The 18,169-nt window shown below is 36.6% G+C and overlaps 1 protein-coding gene across 1 annotated transcript in view; it reads right to left on the minus strand.

Annotated features, from left to right (window-relative positions):
* Positions 1-18,169, minus strand: part of Itga2 (integrin subunit alpha 2) — a 96,484-nt gene that overhangs the window by 62,596 nt on the left and 15,719 nt on the right. Inside the window, exon 2 of the mRNA XM_076857700.2 lies at positions 2,360-2,480. Within this exon, the coding sequence (XP_076713815.1) occupies positions 2,360-2,480 (121 nt within the window). The remainder of the gene's footprint in view (positions 1-2,359; positions 2,481-18,169) is intronic.

Consider the following 18,169-nt stretch of genomic DNA (forward strand, 5'->3'; position numbering starts at 1 on the left):
GACTGAGAGATGAGAACCAACCAGCTAATGAAGATCTTGGAGGGAAATTTCTCCAGGCAGGAGAAGGATGTGCAGAAGTTTTGGAGCAGGAATGACCTTTGTGTATTGAAGGAACAAAAGACAGCCCACAAAGCATAGGAAACAGGAAGCAAGGGCTGAAGAAAATGTAGGAAAGGCAGGCTGGCACTGTAGCAGTCTTCCACCTCACCTTTTGACTACAGTTCTGAGGCTTATTTTTAAAAGGGACATTTTTTTTTCCCTTTTCCTTTTCTCCCTCTCCCCGTGGAGAACAAGATCACCCTGAATTATCTATGCTCCACAGAAAGGAGATGTCCACCAGAGGAAGTGACAAATTAACAAGTGAATCCTAACACACCATCAAAGCACCCTGGGAGAGTCACAGCCTTTGGGACAGGAGTCCCCTGTGTTTCTCCTTTGCTAGCAAAGCAATAAACCTTCTTTTTCCTTTTTATCAAAACCATATCCTTATTATTAAATTGGCATTAATTGGCATTGGGGACAGGGAGTGAGATTCCGGTTACAGAACCAGATCATGAAGGGAACTTTAAGGAATTTTAATTCTTTCTAATGAAGTTAAAACAAACAAACAAACAAACACATAAGTTCACACTGACGGTAGAAAAGAGTGTGGAATAAAGAGGGGTGAGAAGGAAGCAGGAGACAGGTGGAGAAGTTGTTACAGCTGAATCTGCAGAACCTAGTGCTGGCTTCCAACATGTTAACAGCTGGAGAGATGTTGGCAATGGCCAGACATTCATGCATTTTGGTGATGGGTCAACAGGTTTCAGTTATGGATGAGGTAGAAGCAGAGAAAGAAAGGAATCAAAGTGTTGTGGTCTCTTTAGCTGACACAAAAAATTAAATAGTTGTGTTTTCTTAAGTATGATGTGTCTATTAGGTATTAAAGTGGAGATGTTGACTGGATTGGATTATGGGATTCTGCAGAAGGGAACAGGGTTGGGCATGTAAAATTGCAGGTTATTAGCAACTTCATTTGCTATATTCCAAGATGGATACACTGACCATATCATCTTTCTAGCCTTCTTACTACTTTATGATTGTCAAAGCAAAATCTAGTAGTTGGTTGAGATGCAACTCTCTGTCATATTCCAAATGATTAAATAATCAATTACTAATCTTTCCAACTTAACCATTCTTATCCTTCAATTTGATTGACTATCTCCAGCATACTTTGCTTTCCAAGTCTCTTCCCATTAGTTAACATTCACCTGCAGCCTCTTCATCACCATCACTTAAATCTACCTCACCATTCACCTCCTCCAACTTGCCTTCTGAAATACACTTCTCCTCTCTCATGTTAATTTCATTTTGCTTCCTCATGACACAGACAGTCAGGCAGACCCCAACATGCAAACAACTTGAATTTAAACTATTTATTTGAATTCAGTTGTTTACAGCATCAAATATAAGTTCACATGCAAAAGGCTATACATTGTAGCTCTTATTTGATAAGCCAATAGCATTCCCTATAATCATGGGAAAGTGTTTTAGAGGGTGATCAGAAACTGAAGCTCCAGGGAGATAAGGTTTCTATCAGACGCCACTCTGCCTGCTGAGATGACTCTGTTCATAAGCGGGCATCAATTAAGGCAGAGGAAAAACTTTATTCAAAATCTGATTTTCCCTGAGTTGATCTACTTTGCTATTATGGGAAGCTTCAACTGGCAAATGGGGATATATATTTCTTTCTATTTCTATGAAGGTGGTTGATTTGCATCAAGGAGAGAAACTATGTTTTATAAATGTAATCCTTACCTGGTATTAAAAAACTGGAAGGGGGTGCTTGGGAGCAAAAACGAAAGCACTAAATACACTATAGAAAGACACCTTTGTAAACTTTCTAAAATTGTTTGTGAGTATTCTTTACAACATGGCATGAGGAAGACTAACTTAGAATGAAGCAAGTGGACAAAGTCACATAAAGGAGAAAATTAGGGAGAAATTCTACCATCTAGAAATGATCCCAACATAGTATTAGATAGCTCATTATTTTAAAAGATGAGTAATCGTCAACTTATAGAATAGGAAATGAAGATAATATCTATGATCTATCTAATGCTCAACACTGGTATTATAAATTTTCTATGAAATATTTAGAGAAAATTTTCTATCCAGGTATTTTTAAAAAATATCATTATGCCATCCCATTAATTATCAATCTGCAGTTGTCACTCTCAAAGCAAGATCCTTCATTTAAAAGTATTTGTGGGCTATCCATTACTTTTCTAATCATATACTCGTTTTAATAAGAATTGGAATCAAATATTAAATTTACATAGTATTTTAATTCAAATCATAAAGAAAAGAATATTCTTACCAGTTGCCTTTTGGATTTATAAACTGCTGCACTGCATAGCCAAACTGCTCACTTGAAGGACCGGAAAATATTTTTGCTTCTGGGAGACCAACATTGTATGCCAAGCAACAACTTAAAATGCCTATTAAGAAAAATGAAAACATAGTCCATATTAGCAATTTGTTAAAATGTGTGCAATATAATTGTTGAAGCCCACTTGAAAAAAATTGAGCTTATAATTATTCTCCTTATTTAAATTTAAATAAATTCTCAGTATTTATCAAGAAGTAATACCTATGCCTGAAATATTTACTCAAGGTCCTAAAAACCACACTAAATACCTCATATGCATAATCTTAACTATCATCAGAGAAATTTAGGAAATGGTTACCAATATTAACTTTCTTTTATGGAGATTTCTGAGGTTCTAAGAGGTAAGTGTGCCTCATAGCTGGAGAATGATAATCCTAAATGCAAGTACTGAGCATAAAATGAGCTAATTCATGATCCTGAATGCTTAATCTACTGTAATACCTCTAAGGACTCTTAAGTAATTTGAGTTCCATTTGTCCTCCAGCACAATAATACTCAAAGTGCAGAACCTGAAGGACATATTTTATCTCTTTTGGATTCCCCTACAGATCCTGACATGGTCTCCAGATGAAATATCTGTTGAAAAGGCAATGCTGGCTGTATCAAAGGAGGTAGAAAAATCATACCTCCTTGAAAATTGTGTCATTTTCTTTCAGAATAGATCATTTTGGAGGATAATAAATGTAGGAGTAGGTGTCATATCTTTTTTATCCCAATGGGAACTGTCAAAAGTAGTTTTGCTTTTTGATGCTTCTGTCTGAATGATCAAGAAATGACAGCCATTAAACACACACACACACACACACACACACACACACACACACACACAGGCCAAGGAGAATAACACCTTGGGAGAATAACACCTTGATGTTTTTTTTTTTTTTTTTTTTTTAAGTTGCGTTTCTGATGGAAAGGGGAACAAGGGAAAGAGTGAGGTGGATTATGTTTCCTCTCTGACATGGACAGCATTAAGCTGACAGTGTTCCCTTCTATAGAAAAAAGGTTTTGTGGATGTGAATGCTTTAAATGGAGATGGAATATGTTTCATGTGGCTTAGGGTCAGTATTTATCTTTGCAGACACAGAAGACAGAGTGGACTCTTTAAAATTAACATCAAAGTTCCATTAATAATAGTACTTTCACAAAGGAATAGCCCATAATCTGGACAACATTGAAAGGGCATAGCATTTCAGAAGTCTATTGTTCTAGGCACTGAAAGGCTGGAAGAAAATGACCTGCTGTCCATTGTACCTCAAAACTTCTGGAAGCAGATTCTGTAGAGTGCTTCAAAGGAAAAATGAAGTCAATGATGAAGCTCTGGGGACTTAAAGCAGTCAATGTGCTTCTCTAAGTGCCCAAATCACTCTATCAGGGATTTGCTCCCTCAAGAAAGCTTGGCTCATTATTTCTTAGAAGTATGTGTTGCCAGGAAAAAAGTACAAATATTAATTTTCAAATACCTCACAGTGAAATCTACACAGCTCAACATTTACAAATTTTATCCCCAACATATATTTTCCCAAAGGTACCACTGCTTCTTTTCATTTTGAGGAAATAAAATACAAAAGAAAATAACAGCACATAAAGCAGAAAATCAGAACTGACATTTGGAATACTGATGTTTCCAATCAACACTTTATTTTCACCCCATTGTATGGAATTCTATAAATACTATTTGAGTACTTAACCACTGTCAAACATACTAGTAAAAACTTGCTGAGATGATGCCAAACTTATACTTTTTATATTTATATTTAGTGGTAGAAAGAACATATATGACTGTATATTCAGTGACTCCAATTTTCCCCCATTAAGTGGATGTTGGCAAATCATATAATGCCATGAAATCATCATGGAGTTCATTTTATCATCTATCAGCTAAATGTTATCATTTAGATACTGTATACACAGTCATGCCTCACTTAACAACAGGCCTATCTTTTGAAAAATGCTACTGGTCCATTGTTGACCAAAATGTTGTTATACAGTACATATAAGTAGTACATGTATATTATTATATGTATATTTTTATTATCACTTGACACAAATAAGGAACCTGGAGGTCATTTTATCATTTGATAGTCTAATTTTATTATATATAATTAATGTGTATGTATTATATATATATATATATATATATATATATATATATATATTCTTTGAATATATCTAACTCATTTTGCTCACAACATTTGCAACTGCTTGTCCCATAGTCCATAACATACTCCCAACTCAGCATTTAGATTTTGGCACCTAATCACCATGTAGGTCTTTGCTCAGATAAGTCTGCCCTGACCCCTCTATCTAGCACAACACTCTGCTTCATAAATATACAATTATTCTAAAAATTATTATATGAAATTGTCTTACATATCTACATTGTTTTGTGTCTAGTTCTACTTGCTAAAATGCTAGCTCCTTGAATGATGAGACCTTGTTTTTAAAAATTTTCTGATTTTCTCATCCCCTAAGATATTATTTATCAAGTAAAACAATTTTTAATTAATATATATTTCTCAATGATGCTTTGGAATACAGAGAAAATTGGAGAAGAGAAAGTTCAGAGTCCTAACCTTCTTACTTAATTGCAATTAATTTGAATACATTTCCTCCCAATGTTTTTTCCTCTATGATCTATAGTTTAAACCATAATGTATATTCCAATTTCTATCCCACCTTTTCTTAGTGCTTATGTCTTGCCAGTGTCAGAATCATCCTGACTCATTTGACCTCCACAATAACTTTGCATAACAGCAAAGCCTAGTTATATCACCAAGTTACAAATAAGGAAAGTGGAACTCATGAAGGTTAAATGTCTTTCTTGCTCATTACCACACAACTGATGGCTGAGCATTGAGTCTTGGTTGGGCTCATCTTTTCCAACCTGTTGTTTAGAGTTTCCATTCATAAATGGTCTGCTTATTTTCTTCACAAAACATGTCATTCTTATTCTGATTCCTTCAGTCTGCTGATCCTCAACCTCTTCTTTCTTGCTATAAATCCCTGCTTCTTTTGTAAATTTGGACAATCTCAACTCATCAACTTATTTCTCTCCAAATATATTTACAGTTCAATGTCCATGTCATCATTTCACACTTAGCATATGATACCTAGTCAGTTACACAAATTTAATACTTTTATATGAAGTATTCATCAAACTGAACATCTATTCTTCACAATCCCAATGCTAATTGGACCATGTGGATCATACAAGTCATGTTTGATCTTGTTTTCTTCCTTCCAGCCATATCTATATGTCTATACATACTAAGAAATGGATGGTTCAACAAGTACTTATGTAGCTCCTTTGTGCTAGGAATTTTTTTAGGTCCCAAGGGTACCGTATCTAGAAAGAAACGAACAAAAAGGACAATATTTCTACACTCTTTGAGCTTTCATTCTTGTAATTTGATTAGAAAAAAATAGCTATATCACAGTGTGATGAGTATAAAATGCAGAGGTATACTGAGTCAAAGGCTGGGACAAAGGGCAATTTAAGTTTGAGGGTTTCACGGTAGAGGTAGCAATTAGTCTGGCTCTTGAAGGATGAATTGCAAATCACTACAATTCTGTGATTTCAGGTACAAGGAGCATCCTGGGGAGCAAGCATAGATGTGGGAATGGCGAAAAGTTTGGCAAAGCAAGGCTTCAAGGGCTTCATTAGTGTAAACACTTCTGTTCTCCATTAGATTCAGTGCATCTCAGACAGGCTTGAACTCTGCCCTGCCAGGAGCATATGATTACCAGATTGTAAGTCTTCCCTATTTGTCCTCATGTGAATGCAGTAATGGAGTCGCAAATTCCAAGTTTTTATCAAAGGTTTCCTTGCTATACATTTGTTTCTAGTAACCAAGCCAAAGTATTCTGGTAAATCCCACCAAAACTTACTGCAAATATAAACATGTGTTTCCTGGAGAGGTTAATTAATTTTTCCTACTTTCACAATGAAAATTGGATACTGTTTCTTCCTTGATTATTATTGCTGTTTTAGTATTCATAGGGAAACCAGAGAGTTAAGTACAAAGTAGTTTATGCAGAGTTTTTTTTTTTTTTTTTTTTTTTTGTCTTTTACTCATTTAAGCATTTTAGAGGACCTCCTTCTTTGAAGGTTCCTGACCATCTCTGAAATAGGTTTTTTTAGAAACTCTAGTCATATAAGAATTAGTTTCTGCAAATGTAGAATCTACTGTCTTGCTTTATTCTGGAATCCATTTTTAAGTTATCATCAAAATAGAAATATATGCCTGTGGATTGAATATAGTTAATCTAGTTTTGTTCTCAAGACACAGTAAAACTCAGAATGAAAAAAAAATGTGCTTCAAAAATGAAAACATAAACAAATAAATGTATAAAACAAAAATGCATTAACCTGTATTCAAGAACAAAAATTTAGCAGGGAAGTTTATTGACTCCCATATTATTCCCAAAGCTTAAGGAAACATGTTGGTAGTAAAGACTGGCAGAAGGAGAATCTAATCTATGCGGTGAATGCCATTATAGAGATATCTGTGTTCACTGAAGGACAAATGGGGAGAGCTTTTCACAGAATGGGTTCATGCAGAAGGATTCAGGGACATGTATGGGAATAAATTCTGGTGAAGAGAAGAGGGTAAAGATTAAAAGTGAGAGATGGACTTAGGAAGAAAGAGGTGCTTTGAACAAGGGTTCATCAGGTTGCACTTTCTGGAAGGTATACACTGGCATTTCAGGGGAAAAATTATCTCCTTTAAATAGTCAACAGAAACCTAAGAATGCTAAGGCCCTGACCTCTATGAACTATGAGCACTGAGTGTCAAGAGTTGGAGCACAGTGCTCCCCTGCCTGAGGAGACTGGACCCAAGAAGCTGCAGAAGTATTGGCAGGAGCAGGGCCAGAGGAGAACCACCTATGCATGAAGACTTCATGCCCAGAGCAAGTGCAGCAGTGACCAGGACACAGGGGACCACTAGAAAGAGCTGCAAAGGTTTTCAGGAGACCCATGTTCAGAATCCAGGAGAATATTCACTACTCCCAAAGAATGAAAAAGCAGTGTTTAGGAATAGGCTTCACTGTCTTTGAAGTAGGAGAGTAAGCCACAGAAGTACTATTTTGTTAATCAGGATTTTATATTATCTCTCAGTCTTTGGTGCCCAAAGAAAACACATTTTATGCATGCTAAATGACTTTGATGATTTTTAGCAGTCTAAAGTTAGTTCTTAATAACCATAATTGAAATGTATTGAATGCTCAATAGGAAGAGATTGAATAGGCAAATCATAGCATACAAACTAGATAGAATTCTACACTTTCATTGTAAAACAGTAATTGTGAAGACTGTACAGTAGAAAGAAAATAATGAAAAGAAAATAATGAAAAGAAAATAATGAAACAAAAATAATGAAAACAAAATGATATTCAGAATAGAATAAAAACTGAAAAATCTATAAAATACTAACATAACAAGCAATACAATTGTCAGTATAATTTGCTGCTTTCAAATTTTCTATTAGTGTATTATATTTTTCCAGGATAAAAAAATAAGTAAGAAAGAAATTACTTCTATTCTAGATTAGTAGAACTATCAGTATAAGCAACTTCACTTCAAACTCATTTACATTGGCTAAGTTTATGATCACACTCCTCAAATACTATTTAAAATATGTGAAATGAATCTCTAGTCCACTGGGATAAATTTGACTAAATTTATTTTGCTAGACAAGTACAAAGAATCAAAATATATCTATTTATGCATTTGAAAGGGCAATGGTTATAAATGTCTAAAATGGCCACATGATAACACTTCAATTCTATGAAAGTCTATGTTTCTAATATGTTATTTGTGTGAACTTGTCCATGTTTGTCTGATGTTGTGGTATTTCTCCATGATTCTATGATTTTCTTCATTCTGCTCATAACTGTCTATGATACAAAGTAGATGAATTTAAACATACACAATGCATATGCACACACATAGATATTTGTTAAGCAGACTTTATTTTCTCATTTATTCACTTTTTATTGAGTTAACAAGCATTTACTATTTTCTACCTAGTAGATTCTGTTCTTACAGTAGGGATGATAATTATAAGATACCATCTCTTCTCTAAGCTTCTCACAGAATCCATGCAGATGAGTCATAAAACTGAGCATAGCATTAGGATTGACAGCTTTTTATAAATTTCAATTGCACCCATAGTTATTACTTGCACTTGTAGTGAGCAAATTCTTCCATTCTATATCTTTTGTGTCTGGATGGAAGGAACCATAGTCTTAGCTTGGGAGATCATGTTTCTACAACTCTGTTTCTTGTTCTTAATTCTGAGATTCTCTAACTCCTGGATTTCCTGGTTCTTTCTTGCCTTCCTCCTTTAATATCATTCCCTCTCCCTCACCCTGCCTCACATATGTATGTTACTACTCTGGATCTCTTAACATTCTTTTAAACAATATTACATGGATAAAATTGATCACTCTTTTATGTGGGGAATATTTAACATGTATATTTTTATATTTATATTCCCTTTGATTGGAAAATTCCTTGCTAAACAGAGGCAAAGGCTACCCAGCATGTTCTCATCAGATAAAGAGGCAAGGCTGCTAAAGAGAAAACTGAACAGGACTTTGGGGGAAGCGAAGAGAACAATGAAGAAAGGAAGGAAATAAATGAGGGTCAGCAGCACAGGGAGTGGTTGAAAATTCATAGAAACAGGCTGCTTCACACTGGAGTTTGCATTGGTAAGACTGACTTGCCTCCTCTCTCTCCTATCCACATCCACAAAGGCCTGGTATGCTGGATTTTGTGGGGAAGTTGAACATGCCAGCTCTCAGTCAGTAAGAATGAACTACAGGAGGCTTAGCTGAGAGACCTCCACGGGTCTTTTGCCGTGTACACATTTTAATGAACATGGTTGTTTCCTGTGGCTACTGCAGCAAATCACCACAAAGTAAATGACTTAAACAAAAATTTATTCTCCCACATTTCTGGATATCAAAAAATCTGCAATCAAAGTTTTCTCAAGGCCATTCTCTCTCTGGAGACTCCAGGGGACAATCTATTTCTTGCCTCTTCTTGCTTCTGGGGACAATGAGTGTTCCTTAACCTCATGTCTGTAACACTCTGTGTCTTGTGGTCACATCATCTCCTTCTCTATTTGTGTGTCAAATGTCTCTCTGACTCACTCTTGTCAGGACACATTCTGTTGGCTACCCAGGCCACCCAGCATGTTCTCATCTCAAGAACCTTCACTTAATCACATAGGCAAAGACTCTTTCTCCAAATAAGGTAACACTCACTAGTTCTAGTGATTATGATGTGGATATATCTTTTAAGAAACCACCAATAAGCCCACTACACTCTGCTGACCACCCTCCCCCAAACCAAATTCACATCCATGTTACATGCAAAACATATTATCCTCACTTCTTTAAGAATTTCAACCTGGGGCGGGGAGGCAGAGCACTTGCCTCACATGTATGAGGCACTGGGTTTGATCCTCAGCGCTGTGTAAAAATAAATAAAATAAAATAAAAGTATTATGTCTATCTACAACTAATATATATATTAATGTATATATATATATTAATGTATATATTATTAATATATTAATGTAATTAATTAGTAATATATTAATGTGTGTGTATGTGTGTGTGTGTATATATATATATACCCATTACAGAACCAAGTCTGACTGAGCCTCAGAACTCATCTAAATATTATTAATTTAAAAGTTCTGAATTTACATATGAATGAGATTTCAGGTGATCTTTCCTGGGGCAAAATTCCTCTTTATTTGTGGTTTTGAAAACCTGAAGAACAAGTTACCTACTTCCAAAATGGAATAGTGTGGCAGGCACGTTTTAGAGAATTTTAATGTAAAAGGCAGGAATTGGAAGGAAAATAGAAGTCTCCAATCTCAAAGAAGTTTGACACGTAGGACATAAAATTCCATTAGAATTTTCTCTTTAAATTTCTGAAGAGAAATCTCTATTGTTCATGGCTCTGTCCTCTGGGTCCAAAGCAGCTATATCTCCCTTAGTTTAAAGTGTAGTGTTTCTGCTGAGGCAACATTCTTAAAATCCTTGTAGGTCTCCAATATATGTCATGGAGACCTGTGCCACTGTATAAAGGAGTTTTCCATAAATCTTTCCTGGATAACCTCATCTCTATTCCTGGCCTGTGCTGAGATGGTTGAGAGGATGCATGAATCACATACCCCATCTGTTCAGCAAAAGCTTGTTCACCCACACCTTGGACCTTTTTAGGCATGCTTTCCTAATAGTGAATCTCCTGTTACTGTTTTAGTTTGGGCTACTATAACAAAGTACCACAGAGTGTGTGGCATACAAGCAACATAAAGTTATTTCTCAAAATTCTGAAGGCTGGAACTCTGAGTTCGGGTTCTAATGTGGTTGGATTCTGGTGAGAGTCCTCTTTGAGTTTAAAGATGGCCAGTTTTTAGTCGTATCCTCCCAAGGCAAAAAAGAGCTAACTAGCCCTCTACCTTCTTATAAAGAGACTAATTCCTAAAGTCTTCACCTCCAAATATTATCACAGCAGAAATTTCAACATGAAAAGTTTGTAAGGATGCAACCATTCTTTGTTCCATCTGAATAGGTTGAAATTCTTCCAGGTCATCAAGGCTGATGATAGACTGGTTCCTTTGGTTTAACTGATCCTTCTTCAGGTTGCCACTTTTCTATCACATTTTGAAAAGAAAAAGAAGTTTATACCTTCAACATTTTGTTTGGAAATCTGCTCAACTAAATATCCAAGTCTATTGCTTGAGAGTTGTGTGGAAAGTTATAGGAAATAACGACACCCAAATTTCTGCCACTATACAATGAGAATTACATTTCCTCCAGTTTCCAGTAGCACTTTTTTTGTATTTTCTTCCAAATCCTCAACAGAAACAGCTGGAACACTCACTCAAGTTTCTGTCAACAGTCTCCTCAAGGCATTCTACAAAGACCTCTCTCCAAATATGGTCATAAATTTTAGGGACCATTGTGGTGATATTTCTTGACAAGGTCACCATTCAACCCAATACTATAGCTATGTTGAGAATGTAAGACCCCGACTTCTCTCTATCTGGGCCCTTTCTTAGGGTTGGGTTTATGGTGAGCAACACTGAGGGATTGATGAGTCAGTATCTCCCCCAGGACAGAGAGCAGGCTGGCTGACCCTTGCAATAACATAGCAGATTCACCAAGCTCACCATATCTTTCCTACAGTGCAACCTTGTATGTGCAGGGGTCCATCTGTGCCTCCTTATGCAAAAACTATGAGATTACAGTGGGGCAAAGGGACCCAGCATAAGTAGGCTCATGATGCTTGCTGGGCTGTGAGTGAAAAAGTTCTTCTCTGACTTACAAATCTTGTGCCATCTCTCAACATCTATAACACAGTTAACAGGCTAAAGGGTGAGCCTGCACACAGGGTAAGAGCAAATACCAGACTTAGGAGAGTATAAAACAAATACCCACAGTCAGGAAGCTGGAGTCAAATAACAATGAAAATATATACTTCCTGGGTGTTCAGAAAAATCTTGGGAATGCATTATATTTTCTTACTGGGATACAAGCATTTGAATGAAATCTTACCTTGATTTTAAGAGGCAAAGAGACAGACTGTAATAATATACTGCTTCATGATTTGCAACATTATTTTTAGTGAATAAATGTATAATTAAAAAAAAATATTTTTAGTTGTTGATGGACGTTTATTTTATTAATTTATTTATATGTGGTACTGAGATTGAACCCAGTGCTTCACACATGTGAGTCAAGCATTCTACCACTGAGCACAACCTCAGCATGAATGTATAATTAATTGACAATTACTCTATGTTCACATCAAAGAAATGTAAGCATCACTTTCACAGTCGGACATAAACTCTTAAATAAATATATTTTTTTTTTTTGTCTAAGGCAATGTTATTAATTGAGTTATTCCGCTCAAAATTCATATACTGAAGCTCTACCCTCTAGTGTGGCTTTATTTGGAGACAGAGGCTACAAGAAAGTAATTAAGGTTGAATGAGGTCATAAAAGTGAAGCCCTAACTAATCCAACACAGCCAGTTTCCTTATAAGAGGACTCCAGAGATACCTCAATCTCAGCACAGGCTCCGAGGAACAGCCTTGGGAGGACACAGAGGAAATGTGGTCATCTACATGCCACAAGAGAGCCCCCACTAGGAACTAATCTCCAAAGCACCTTGATCTTGGACTGCTGACTTCCACCACAGTAAAAACAAACTTCTGTTGGCTAAGGCACCTAGTCTGTCACGTTTTTTTATGACAACCCTAGACAGCCAATATGGAGGGAAATCAGATTTAACAGAATTTCAATTTAATAATCCAGCTTTCAGGGCTGGGGATGTGGCTTAAGCAGTAGCGCGCTCGCCTGGCATGCGTACGCCCCGGGTTCGATCCTCAGCACCACATACCAACAAAGATGTTGTGTCCGCCGAAAACTAAAAAATAAATATTAAAAAAAAATTCTCTCTCTCTCTCTCTCTCTCTCTCTTTCTCTCTCTCTCTCTCTCTCAAAAAAATAATAATCCAGCTTTCAAAAGATAATTCTGTCAATACATACATGCACTTATATAAACACAAGGAGAGGTATGTACAAGTTCTAGTTGTTTAACTTAAGGTTCATATTTTGTGTGGAAAAAGAAGCCTGTGTGTGTATGTGTGTGTGAGAGAGAGAGACAGAGAGAGAGAGAGAGAGAGAGAGAGAGAGAGAGAGAGAGAGAGAGACAGCACAGTGCGAGGGAGCCAGATTGCATTCAGTCAGAGATTACTGTGGCACATAGTTAGGTCATTTCAAGGCTATTTCACATTTCAATAATTCGATCAATGAATGTCTCAAAAGCCCTCTGTATTTGTTTCTTACATCTATTTACCATGATTTAGAACCTCCTAACAACTCAATAGATTCTTTTTTTTCCTACATAAAGAGGGTGGAGGGTGAGCTGCTTTTTGGCAGACCCATTGGCTCTCTGTGGCTGAGAAAGAGACAGTGAAATACAGGAGAAAGAATGTTGGCCCAAGAGTTACCAGGAAAATGACGAGCAATACCATCTCTTGGATTCACTTTCTATTTTTCCACTTCATCCTAAATTCCTTCTATGTAAAAGGAGAAAACCCTTCCTCTCTCTCTCTTTCTCAAAATGCCACTTTTGCACAGTTAGCAAGTCAGTTCCTGTTGTCCAACTTGCTTATTAACAAGCTATGTTTTATTTGTCTTCAGGCAACGCATGGAAGAAATATGTGTGATTAGCATTAGTATTTCTTCTGCTGTATCTCTGTTTGCAAGCCATTTCTGCACAAACCTGTGGCCCATCTGGGCCTGCTCACACCCTTCTTCCAACTCCCTTGATACTTTCCACTTCATCTCTTACAGTAGTGTACTACTTGGAATTGTTTCTCTGCTGCTCCCAGGTATAAGATTTGCCTCCACAGTTGCATGATCACCCTTCCTTCACCAGTCCGACTCTACCTTTTGGTTCACTCAGCTACAGTTATGGCTCCTCCACTGACTTCAGGCCCTTTGTACCTGATTCCCTTGAATTTTTCCCAGAGATATGAATACTCATTTTCACTGCGTTTCAACTCCTTTCATAAGTTAACCTGTTAGAGATGCCTCCACCCCTGACCTGGGGTAGGCATACTGCAGGGCACCCCCTAGTGATTCACATTTCCAGATAATTATGTTTTTGTGTAATATCTTCCTCTTGGGAGAAGGCAGGACCCAACATTATCTGATAGATTTTTAAGATTCAAAAAAATAGAAACAAATATCAGGGATGTAACATAAGATTGCAGCATCCATCTTGCCACTGAATGCTCTTCCTTACTGGGCTGGATGAAGAGAAGAGGCCCACAGGGCAAGGAAACAGAGCAGCTTCCAGTTGAGAAATAGCAAGGAAGGGAGGGCCTCAGTCAAACAGCCTGAAAGAAAGTAATTCTACCAACCATCTGAGTAAGCAGAAAAGGAAGCCCCCTCCCAGTCCAGCAATCGATGAGACCCTGCACTCACCAACATGATCATGGCAGCCTTGCAAGAAACTCTGAACTAGTGGACCCCAGTGAAGCCAGGTCAAGACTCCTGACCTTCAGAAACTAAGATAATAGATATCATTTTGCATCACCTCGTGTATTATAATTCTTCATTCAGCAATAGAACCCTGCATAAAAATATCTCTCCCCCTCAACCCTGTCATTATCTGTCCCCTTTACTATGTTTATTTTCTTAATAGACCACCCATCACCACCTTAAATCATACATTTGTTTTTTATTGTCAGCCTTCTCATTAAAATCTATGGGGGGGGGCAAGTATTGTAGGGATGGAAGTTCTGAAGTTTGAAGAAGAAAGACTTCTTATGTAAAATTTTAAAAAAAATTAAATAGCTTAATAAATTCAGGTATAAAATTAACTATTTACTCAAAATGAGAAAAGCAATGTTTTGCAAATTACTCATTTTCAAAAGCTGACAAATTTAAAAATCACATATTTCACTAATTGCCTGGAACACTTCTTCTGTATCCTTCTTTCTTACAGCTTTTGATCCCCTTCACATGACCACAATTTTATAACATTATATTCTCTTAAAAGAATAAGAGAATGCATTTTTTTTCTAGCATGATAAATTAAATTTTAAAATGGTTACTTTCAGTTAAGAAATATTCCTTTCATTTTCACACCTCCATATTTTCAATGTCAAGAAAATATTAAGGATCATTTCCCAATTTTATATAGGAGCTATAGTATTCAAGGCACCTCAAGTTTTCTTCCACAGGGATTAATCCAGAAATCTGGAATTGACTACATTGAACAATTAGTTTACTATGGATGTCCTTTTTGTTGAAATATATTAGGGTGGAAAAGAAACAACGCTCATAGCTTTTGCAAATTTGATAAAAGTATTGGGCTGTGTAAAGAGGACCTGTGCAGTGAGGTCCCTGAAACTTAAGCTTCACTTCTTTCATGGTAACTATGTATTTGTCTCTAAGAGTAGGAACTGTGTCTGTTCTGTTAACGGCCACTATTGTAGTTTGGATCTCAAATGTCCCCCAAAAGGTCATTTCTTGGAGTCTTGTTCCCCATTGCAGCAGTGTTCAGAGGAGGGTCCTTGGGAGGTGATTGGTTTATGAGAGCTCTGACCTCATGAATGGATTAATTCATTAATGGGTCCATACAATGGGATATTGAAAGGCAGCAAGAACCTCAGGAGTGGGGCCTAGTTAGAGGAAGTAGGTTGTGGGAGCATGCCCTTGAAGGCCATGTTTTGTCTCTGGTCCCTCCCCCTCCACATTTTCTGCTTCCTGGCTGCTATGAGGTAAGCAGCTGTGCTCCATCATGCATATTCTCCCTTCAGTGATATTCCACCTCACCAGAAACCCAGAAACAATAGCCAAGTGACCGTGGACTGAAACCTTGGAAAAGTATGAGCCAAAATAAATCTTTCCTTCTTTAACTTAATTTTCTCCAGTATTTTGTCACAGTGAAGGAAATCTGACTAACACAGCCACAATGCTCAGTACTCAGAACAGCATCTGTCACAATGCTTCAGAATTCAGTAGTAATTACTGAACAAGTAGTAATTAATTATTTCACAGTTCCACCATACAGTAAGATACATACATACATATATATATATAGATAGATAGATAGATAGATAGATAGATGATTTACAGCTTTATATATATAAAGTTCTGGGCTGGTACAGAGGAAAGATGTTTGAATGTAGAATATTGTGTAGATACAAAGAAAGATGACTCAATACATGCGTTAATAAATGTACACTATATATGTATAAGTATAAAATATAAATACATATATAATATAAATAAATATATTCTGCACATCTATATGTAGCACATATATACATGTAAATATACTTACAGCTTACTCTCTATTTAGAATTTTAGAAGACATTAAACTTCTTTTATCTAGCTCTAGGAGAACCCTAAAAAGAAAACTGACTATATATGGGGATGATGGGAGTGGAAGTATATAGAAGATGGAAATACTTCATTTTTTTTTTAACCAAAAAAATCTACTTATCAAGCAAGGGCAACAGTACAATGTAATGTCTAAGAGCTTGGCCTCTGAGATTTGACCTTGGGCAAATTTCTCATTCTATATAAGTCATTGCTTTCTTATCTGAAAACAGATATGTGTGGCTCCCTCCTCATTATCAGGTAATGCATATGACATTCTCAACCAGGTGCATAAAAAATGACAGGCACTCAGTAAATAACAACAAACTGTTTTTGCCCTTAATATAATTATGTGCTACAGAGGATAACACACTTCTTGAGAAGTTTAATAAGGCTTGCCAATTAGAGATCCTACTTCCACTGCTAGTATAGAAAGCATATCCTGAATAGACTCTATTTACATTTCTGATGACTGCTGTGTATTGAATAGGAGGACAGCATTGCTGCTTTTGCTGAGGCACACAAAAAGGCACACCATAAAAGCCAAGAAAATATTATCAGTCCATGGACCCTCCAGGAAGCCTAACAGGAAATGGGATTATTCAGACTCTGATTCTGGAACTGAGCAAACAAACTCCCAACTCTACAGTGCAGCTAATCATTACCCAGGATATGTATGGTAACGGAAATGGTCATAGGTCACATAAGATCATTTGAACACATAGATAACCACAGGAAGTCTCATTTTCAATAGCATTGTCTCTGGCTGAGGGGACAATAATGCAGGTAGAAAGCACTTCCCTTCACAAAAAACAAAAAAAGAATGCATCTAAACTTAGAAACTATAGACTCTTTGGAAAGGGTCACATACCACATACAGGGTTAAGCACTCAAATGTTTGATTTAGAGCTGTAAGCACTTTTAGAAAGTGAAAAAAGCAAAAGCACAAAATGATTCCTACAACTATTTTTGAATGTCGTGGTGAAAAAAGCAATTTTCTTTAAAAAGTCTTTGCTTTAAGTATCCATCTTCACATTCGATTAAGATACAGGAGCCGGTCACTGTGGAATCCATTTGTAATCCCAGTGAGTCAAAAGGTTGAGGTCAGTGGATCACAAGTTCAAGGCCAGTCTGGATGTTGTGAGACCCTGTCTCAAAATGAAAAATAAAAAGGGTTGGGGATGTATCTCAGAAGTAGTGCACCCCTGGGCTCAATCTTCTGTACTGAGAAGAAAAAAAATAAGACAAAGATGTATGTGCTACTGTTCCCCTTTACAGGTGATGTTAGAAATGGAAAGGTGAGCTCCTGCTGGGGGTGCCTCAGATCCTATAATTCCCCAGTGCTGACACTCGGTGTCATCTTACAGGCACTCCATCTTAAAGAGTTCCTTAAATAAATGAATGATGATAAAAATTGGTGAATACCCAGTATGTGGATTTAAAAAAATAACATTATGAATGCTTTTACAATCTGAAAAATACTTTTCATTGTTCCATTGATACTTCTAGTGACCCAATAAGGTAGGGAATAATTTGCTTGTGATTTATTTAAAGTGAGCTAGAAAAATGATGGCATTTAACTTACTATTCAGAGTTGAATTCTATGTTACTAAATGTGCTTAATATGTGTTTACTTTTTGTCATTGTTTCAACTGAGAGGAATTTTGTTCATTTTGCTCATGTCCGGATGTATGTTTTGGTTGTCACATTGGGGTGCTGACATCTAGAGGGTGAAGGCCAGGGATGCTGTACAATATCCTACAATGCACAGACCAGACCCCTCTAACTAGCCCCAGAGGAAATGGTCCAGCC

This window comes from Callospermophilus lateralis, chromosome 5 (genome assembly GCF_048772815.1).
Source record: "Callospermophilus lateralis isolate mCalLat2 chromosome 5, mCalLat2.hap1, whole genome shotgun sequence".
NCBI classification, from domain to species: Eukaryota; Metazoa; Chordata; class Mammalia; order Rodentia; family Sciuridae; genus Callospermophilus; species Callospermophilus lateralis.